General features: G+C 46.8%; 1 protein-coding gene across 1 annotated transcript in view; it reads left to right on the top strand.

The window, feature by feature from the left end:
• Nucleotides 1–1808: 1808 nt before the first annotated feature.
• Nucleotides 1809–9186, top strand: part of LOC111964416 (rho GTPase-activating protein 24) — an 18675-nt gene continuing 11297 nt past the window's right edge. Inside the window, exons 1-3 of the mRNA XM_070443725.1 lie at nucleotides 1809–2062; nucleotides 3052–3062; nucleotides 8248–8346. Coding sequence (XP_070299826.1) covers nucleotides 2007–2062; nucleotides 3052–3062; nucleotides 8248–8346 — 166 coding nt within the window. The 5' untranslated portion in view covers nucleotides 1809–2006. The remainder of the gene's footprint in view (nucleotides 2063–3051; nucleotides 3063–8247; nucleotides 8347–9186) is intronic.

The raw sequence follows: 9186 nt of genomic DNA, 5'->3' as shown, positions 1-9186 counted from the left end.
GAGAGGGGGAGAGAGAGAGGAAGAGAGAGAGAGGGGGAGAGAGAGAGGCTCCTCTTAGCGTAATGGACGACGGTTGAAAAGTTGAAAGTGCCGGGCACCCGCTTGCGTCTTGATAAACCCTTGAGTCATTGTGTGTGGGTGAGGGCGGCGCACGTCGAAAGCTGGGGGGGTGGGGTGTAGTGGGGTGGGCTGTGCATTAGGGAAATTGCCTCCGCCTGTGACACGGCACTGAAATAATTACAGTTGGTTGAGGAATGCTGAGGCCATGCTTTGCCTCTGCGTGTGCGGCCAGTGTAGGTTGGTCTGCTGCAGAGGGCCCCGCCCAACCCCACCCTCTGCTGTAGGTCCCCGCCAACCCAACACGGCACAGCAGGGCCGGCTCTAGCCTTTTAGGGGCCCTAAGCGAGATTTGGTTGGGGGGCCCCCCCTACCTCGCGGGCAAAACATTTTAGTGTCCCTCCCTCTTGACGGTGGAGAGAAACGTTTGACTTTTAAAGTTCATTTCTTGCATTTCTAAACATTTTTCCTTGGGGCAGAGAGAAAATGTTACAGTTTTAAAGCATGTAGCAAATCTACACATTTTGTCAATGGACAGAGAGAAACATTTTAGATTTGACAATACATTTCATGCAATTATACTCATTTTGCCATGGAGCAGAGATACTTTTTTGGAAGTTTTAAAGCTAATTTCCTGCAATTCTACAAATTTTGTCATGGGGTGGAGAGATTTGTGCAGTTGTATCCTTTTCCTGAAGTCAAATGACCTACTGACCTCATGGGTGGACTGCTAGTCATATTTTTCATAATTTCATAATCAATAAACATAAAATAATTAATAAAATAAAAACGCTGAAAATCCATTGTTTTTATGTCAAGCAGTTTTGTTATATCTCAATCTTCTGTGATATATATCAAGTGTAATATTGGGATGCAAACTCAAGATGTAATACTTTTCAACTCTATATCTGACATGGTAAAGGTGTCTTCTTTTTTTAAAGCCCATAACCACGTGTGTGATATTTGTTTAAGACTACCCAGAAACACTCTCTGTAACCCTGAATTAGCCCACTGCAGTAGAAGGTTAAAGCACGTCTTCTGCAATTCTACACATTTTTGCTGTGGGGCAGAGAGAAAATGTTGCATTTTTATAACAAATTACATGCAATTCTACAAATTTTGCCATGGGGAGGAGAATTTAGTAAAAAAAATTACAACAAATTTCATGCAATTTTACCCAATTTGCCATGGAGCAGAGATAAACAAATTCTACCCATTTTGCCACGACTTATGCCATGTTAATGACATCTGAGTGAGAGTGCATAACAAACTCAACAGAGGCCCCCTGGAGCTCAGGGCCCCTGGGCACGTTCCCTGCGTGCCTTGTTAGTGTTCAGCAATGATTACTACAAGTTTAGATAGCCGGCTAGTGGCTAGACTAACTTACCAATCTAAAAATTGTTATGTGACATGGCTAATTGAGTGACTATCAGTGACTGACATAACAAGAGAGAAACTGCTGATGCACAACCACATTTGGAAATTGCACCTTGTGTATTCTGCTATTCTAAATCTCAACAGTAAATTGAGATTTTAATTAATAAAAAAAAATGGGGGGGGGGGCCTAAGTGACCGCTTATGACGCTTATGCCTGGAACCGGCCCTGGAGCGCGGCTAAAGGGGTGGGGCTGTTTGGTTAATCGATGAGGTGGATGAGGAGGGACACAGAAGGAAAGCGGTAGAAAGAGAAAGAGACAGAGACAGAGTCAGAGACAGAGACAGAGACAGAGAGAGAGAGAGAGAGTGAGAAAGAGGGGGAGGAATGTGCGGGGATCCAGGCCATGGCAGTACTAGGGAGCCTTCCCTGATGGATGTTGGGTCGGTAGGGAGTGCTGTCAGTGGAAGGTAAACGTGTGTTACATGCAAAATCAATTGGATTATTACATGTGTTTAGAGGACTGGGTTGTTGGCTAGGATAGGTGATTACTAGAGCTGGACAGACCTTCAGTATGGGACTCACCTGCTTCAAGTCTTGGAAGTACGACAGTGCCGCTCAGAAAGGTGAGTGAGGTGTCAAACCTCGCCTCACATACTCATCCTGTCAGACTACTCATCATCATGAGACAGATCTGGTTCACTTTAACCTGGCTTGGACGGCTCTACTAAGTGACTGTTTCCTCATATTCAGCAGAAAGTAAGCATGCTTCCCTACTCTCCAACCATTTAAAATCCATCAGTGTACCATTCATATAGCTTCTTCCATTCTGTGCATCAATAAATCTAAACTCAAGGTAAACGTGTAAGTGATGAAGAATCTTTCACCTACTGTTTCTACTTGTTGAAAATGAAATGCTTGCACTGATGTCCTTAGTGTGGCCAAATCATCACAGTTCTGTCCGTGTGTATGACAGATGTTTCAGCGTGTACAGGCCATGCTTAAACAGTTCTAATTTGACTATATCCCTATGGAATGCTGATGGTAAGAGGAGGGCAACACAGAGGGGGTTAATTAAATCCCAGTCGGAGTCTTGATGTACCGAGCCCTATCTCACACTCACAGGCAGATAACATGGGGGTCCCAGGGGGAAGCAGAGAGTGATATAGTGATGTAGTGTCTTGCAGCCCTTGAGTGACATCAGGGCATGTTCATTGGGGTTCAGTGGGGAGAGAGGAAGGAGGGGCAGGAGGCAGGAGAGGAAGAGTACAGCGAAGCTGTATTAACCAGACCACTGATTTACAGCAGCAACCTGACAGATAGGGGAGGGGGAGGAAGGGGAGAGTGGGGGGGTACTCAAAATAATGAGCTGAGAGTGGGTAGAGGATGACGAGATGAGACACAGAGAATGAGATAGACAGTCGTCTGACAAAGGACTAGAGGATTGAGCATCATTCTAGAGAAATGTGGAGCAACCAGGCTGCAGCAGAGTTACAACTACAATCCGGTAGCAAAGGTCCTGAGGGATATTGTCGTTTATCGGTGTTATAAAAAAAACTAAAATTCGCAACCCATGCGACCCTAAGATGTTCAAACTGTTCACACCCCTCTTATTGGAGAAGAGAAAAATGTGCAGTTTTAAACCTAATTTCCTGCAATTCTACACATTTTGCCATGTCTTATGTGTGTTCATATGATACCTGAGTGAATCAACAAAATCGATTGGGGCCCCCTGAGGGTCGAGGACCCTTTCTTTGGGGCACGTAATCTCACCATGATAACTACAGTATTTAGATAGACAGGTAAGTTAGGCTAACCAGCTGACCTGGGCTAGTAGTAGATCAACTGGACATTTCTGGTTATAAATAGCTCTATAAGATCAGTCAGTGAATAACATAGCAAAAGGAAAACTGCTCTTTTTTATAATTTTTATAATTAACCTTGTGCGTTCTACTATTACAACTCTCAACAGCAGTAAGTTGAAAACCTGACTGAGTTCGTCAATTATTCGTTTTCTTTTTTTTAAAGTCGGGACCCATGGTCTGTATTAACTCTGGGTCAGGATCCGGACTGTGGTCCGTCAGTTGAGTATGGCTGGGCTAGAGAGTAACTTTTGTTAGAAAATGCTTGTTCTAGCCCATACTGTGTTGCATTACACTAAATAGTATTGGAATTAAATCACTGAAGTTTCCTGAATAGATTTAAATGATTTAGTGCCTGATAGAGATCACATACTGTGCACCCAGATCACATGTAGATCTGCTCAGATCTGTTATTACAGAGTAGGCTGAGGAATGCATTTACATCATTTAGCAGACACTCTTATCCAGAGCAATTAGATTAAGTGCCTTGCTCAAGGTGACATCGACAGATTTTTCACCTAGTCGGCTCAGGGATTCAAACCAACAACCTTTGGCCCAAGGTCTCTTAACCGCTAGGCTACCTGCAGCACAGTCAGAGTTACTACCTGCCTTGTAGTCAGAGTCACTCAGCCCCACAGTGCCTGCCTGGGCCCTTACAGTTGAACTGTACGTATTGACAAGATCCTTAGATGGGCCTATTTTACATCGCTGGCCTTGTGAAGAATGTCATGGTTCCTCCTGACACCAGAGGGCGGCAGAGACCGCCCTAGAGACTTTTATTGTACTCAGGTGTGTCTTATTATTTCCTGATTGTTTCCCCTTTAAGAGAGGTGTGTTTTCTGTTTCCCTTTGTTACTTCTTGATTTCAGTTTCCTGTGTGTTTTCCCCGTGTGAGTTTCAAGTGCAAGTGCAAGTGTTTGTGGTTTAAAGTTTTCTGTATCGTCAGTTCTCAATTATTCAGTAAAGTATTTACGTTTTTCCCAAGTAACTTATTCCTGGTCTGATTCATTCTCAGTAGTGCATGAGCGGGTTCAACTCTACCACGTCAAAAAGACGTGGTAGAAAAACTCTTTTCCAGAAAGAATGTGAGCAGAATTGAGAGCACAGTTTAATTGTTTCCAGAACCCCATAACGTGATTAATATCTCTGGAGAAAAATGTATTTAAAAAAGGCAGCAAGCATATTAATTAAATTATGAAAATCATTGAGCTCTTCTTCCCTTGTTGAATCCGAGAAGTGCTTAAAGATAAAGAATAGCCATCTGATTCTGCCAGGCCATTGTCCAGCGATCCCTCCACCTGGAAGGACACAGTGACCGTGAGGAGCCAGAATCACATGTCCTGCACTATTATAGAAAAATGGCCCCTTTAATTGACTGGAATAAATCCCAACAGCTCACAGTCGGCAAGCATAAATCACACGTGAGGCTGGCAGATAAAGATCATTAAACATTACTACAACACCCCCACTTGCTATATCCAAGAAAGCCCCCTTCCTTTGTGTACATAGGGATCCTACACTCCTTTTCCCAGCACCTACTCTTCAAAGATTAACAAAAAGATTTCAAAAAGAGGCGGAGAGAGGTAGAGACGGGTGAGATTGTGAAATGCATGGAATGTAAAACAGTGTTATCTGTATTGGCCTTTGGGGATTAGTCATGTTTGACTGGTGCTGTGGTATGACTATATGAGAGGATGTCAGTCTCTGGGCCTGTGGAGATGGGCAAAGAGGACAGACACTGACTGCATATACCAGTTCATGCACGCACAGTCTGTCCCTCTCTCTGTATGAGTGAAGGAGAGATGAAATGCCCCTGATCTGCACTATCAGCAGTCAATTCATTAGCACAAGCGTTAATGTGATGTAGCTTAAGATTTTATTGGCTACATGTATTCAATGACCTCTACATCTATGTACAGTGTGTAAAAGTATCCTCGTTACACTACTCGTCCTATCTCGTATTCACAGTGTAAAGGGGCCAATCGGTGTCTGTGTTGATTACTAGAGAAAATACACTGATCAAACTGGTCAGGTAGTTTTGATGACTTAGTTTACTTCAGGGGTTTCTAATCCAGGGGTCCTGCAGTACATGGAGATGGGGTTGGTTGGGGCATATCTAAACCATGCTTAAAATACATGGCAATCAGACAAGACTAAACGTCCAATCAATCCCAGTCAGAAAAAGAGTGGACATCATTTTTGCTGATTTACTGAGGACACAGCACAACCATATATAGGGCACTACTGTTGACCAGAGCCCTATATAGTGCACTACTGTTGACCAGAGCCCTATATAGTGCACTACGGTTGACCAGAGCCCTATATAGTGCACTACAGTTGACCAGAGCCCTATATTTCCTATATAGTACACTACTGTTGACCAGAGCCTTATATTCCCTTTATAGTGCACTACAGTTGACCAGAGCCCTATATCCCTGGTCAAAAGTAGTGCACTACAGAGCCCTATCCCTGGTGAAAAAGTAGTGCACTACAGAGCCCTATCCCTGGTGAAAAAGTAGTGCACTACAGAGCCCTTTTCCTGGTCAAAAGTAGTGCACTACAGAGCCCTATCCCTGGTCAAAAGTAGTGCTCTACAGAGCCCTTTATCCCTGCGTCAAAAGTAGTGCTTCTACAGAGCCCTTTTCCTGGTCAAAAGCTAGTGCTCTACAAGGAGCCCTATCCCTGGTCAAAAGTAGTGCTCTACAGAGCCCTATCCCTGTGTCAAAGTAGATAAGTGCCTTTAGAGCCTCTTCCTGGTCCAAAAAGGAGTGCCTCTACAGAGCCCCTCAGTAATCTAGCTACCGGTCAAGTAGTGCAAAATAGTAGTATCCCTGGCAAATAGCTTTAAGCCATCCTGTAAGTAGTGCATAGTAGTGTGACCAATAATATTTGATTTGAAGTAGAGGTCATCAGTGGCCTGCCAAGTCACAAGTCTACTCAAACTAAACACACTCACTAACCCTGGTGCGTCACGTCTTGTTGCTATCTGTCTGTCCTGTCATTGTCTGTGACTCTCTCCCTTCCTTCCTTTCCTTTTTCCTTCCTTCCCTCCCTCCTCCCTCCCTCCCTACCTCCACCACAGGTGGGAACAGAGATGTACTTGGTCAGCCTGGCTCATACTTCTTCCTCTCCACAGCTGGGTCAGGGGAGAGGAGTGGCTCAAGACCCTCAACAGGGTGTCTGGATATCCTTTACAGGTAACTTCACTAGAACACTACTGTCTACAACTGTTACCACACTCATATAGCCCTAACATCACTCAAATGCATACACTTGACGCTCACTGTCTCTCAACTGGAAACGGTCGATGACCAGGACTGTTTACAATCCAGCTGACTCAGGTTTGTTTGCACAGAAATAGAACACGTGCTTCTCCAGCAAGATTCAAACAATCAATTCACATCTCTACGTGTATAATTTGGTCACGTTAACATTGTTATAATGCATTGTTAGTTCAACAGACTTCCTGAACTGACCAGTTGTCTGACTTCCAGTCAGCCCTGTGTTGTGTGTCTGTGTGTGTGGTGTGTGTGTGTGTGTGTGTGTGTGTGTTGTGTGTGTGTGTGTTGTGTGTTGTGTGTGTGTTGTGTGTGTGGTTCGTTCGTCAGCCTCAGCTCCTCTTCCCCTTGGTGGGCACAGCTGTGTGTCTGCCTTAGCTGGGTGCCTGCTGGCTTCACACCATAGTTACCCAGAAGGAGGGCCAGCTCCCCTTCAAGCCCATCAGTCTCAAGGCCCAGGGACGAAACATAGGGGGCTCCACCTAGAGGTCTGCAAATAGAGCACGAGGAGTGTACACACACACACACACACACACACACACACACACACACACACACACACACACACACACACACACACACACACACACACACCACACACACACACACAACACACACAACACACACACACACAAGTTCACACAACACACACACACACACACACACACACACACACACACACCACAGGTTAAGCTGAACTAGCCCATGTGACGTGCAGGCCTAGTGCTGAATCTCCTTGTGTGGAGAAATATTGATTGTTATCCAGACCTGAGGAATAATGACATAGTAATCCTGTAATAGTTGAGCATGAGGCCACCATGGAGGGAATTCACTGGGTCAAAATACACTTTACGGCCTGTAAAGACCTTAAGCTCTTAAATGTCCTTAGACTACTTGTGTTGTGTGCCTACCATATAAATATGACCCCTGAGCCTGATCAATGCCCAGCAACACATTTCACAAGAGAGATGAACCTTCACAATGGATTCCTCACACCGCCCCGGAGCAGTTAGTCGCTCCATCCCTGAGCCTACTGCCTTTCTCTGACACACGTCGTCCAGGAGACGTCGTCCAGGAGAGAGATATTCAGAGATTAAAGGCTCACTGAGGCCACACAACCACCTAATTAACATCTTTCTAATGTCCAACAAGAGAGCAAAGAGCCAGACTCAGCTGGGGCTGCATGGGGCTCATCAGGGGCCAGCGTCGCTCCACAGAAGCTTGTACTACAAGGGGAGAGGGGTAGTTCATTAGGGGCTCAGCGGAAAGTTATTTTGAGGGGGCTGGCAGCCTGCAGGCAAAGTAGTATGCTACGACAGAAGGGAGTGGGGGGACACAGGGGAGTGGGGGAGACAGAAATCATTCTAACTCATTTATTTTTTTGTCAATCTCTGACACTGTTCTCCCTTGTTAATAATTCTCGGGTGGGGAGAGATAGGAGCGACAGAGGGATGATTCCCGGCGATGCTCCTGTGAGTATGGTGGGGAATAGTTTGATACGGGGGCTGGGGAGTGTGCTGAAGAGGAGACTGGGGAGGGGGCTGAGGAGTCGGCTGAGGAGTGGGCTGAGGAGTGGGTTGAGGAGTCGGCTGGGGAGTGGGCTGAGGAGGGGGCTGAGGAGTGGGCTGAGGAGGGGGCTGGGGCTGTCTCTTATACACATCTAGATGTGTATAAGTGGTCAGCCCTGGCTCATACTTCTTCCTCTCCAACAGCTGTGGTCAGGGAGAGGAGTGGCTCAAGACCCTCAACAAGGGTGTCTGGATACCCTTTACAGGTAACTTCACTAGAACACTACTGCTACACTGTTACACACTCATTAGCCTACATCACTCAAATGCATACACTTGACGCCCTCACTGTCTCTCACTGGAAACGGTCGACCAAGGCGACTGTTTACAAATCCAGCTGGACTCAGGTTTGGTTTGCCAGAAATAGAACACGTGCTCTCCAGCAAGATTCAAACAATCAATTCACTCTCTACCGTATAATTTGGTCACGTTACATTGTTTAATGCATTTTAGTTCAACAGACTTCCTGAACTGACCAGTGTCTGGCAGCCATTTCCTCAGCCCCCTCCTCAGCCCCTCCCCATTCCCCTCTTCAGCCCCCTCCTCAGCGACTCCTCAGCCCCCTCCCCAGCCCCCTCCCAGCCCCCTCCCTAGCCCCCTCCTCAGCCCACTCCCCAGTCCCTCCCTAGCCCCCTCCTCAGCCCACTCCTCAGCCCACTCCTCAGCCCACTCCCCAGCCCCCTCCCCAGCCCCCTCCCTAGCCCCCTCCTCAGCCCACTCCCCAGTCCTCCCTAGCCCTCTCCTCAGCCCCCTCCTCAGCCCACTCCCCAGCCCCCTCCCAGCCTCTTAGCCCTCTCCTCAGCCCCCTCCTCAGCCCACTCCCCAGCCCCCTCCCAGTCCCCTCCTCAGCCCACTCCTCAGCCCCCTCCTCAGCCCACTCCCCAGCCGACTCCTCAACCCACTCCTCAGCCCACCCTCAGGCCGACTCCTCAGCCCCCCTCCCCAGTCTCCTCTTCAGCACAACTCCCACCCCCGTATCAAACTATTCCCCACCAATACTCACAGGAGCATCGCGCGGGAATCATCCCTCTGTCGCTCCTATCTCT

Source organism: Salvelinus sp. IW2-2015, linkage group LG5 (assembly GCF_002910315.2).
Source record: "Salvelinus sp. IW2-2015 linkage group LG5, ASM291031v2, whole genome shotgun sequence".
NCBI lineage: Eukaryota > Metazoa > Chordata > Actinopteri > Salmoniformes > Salmonidae > Salvelinus > Salvelinus sp. IW2-2015.
Note: the sequence above shows the minus strand (reverse complement) of the source record. Positions and strands in the feature narration are given on the sequence as shown.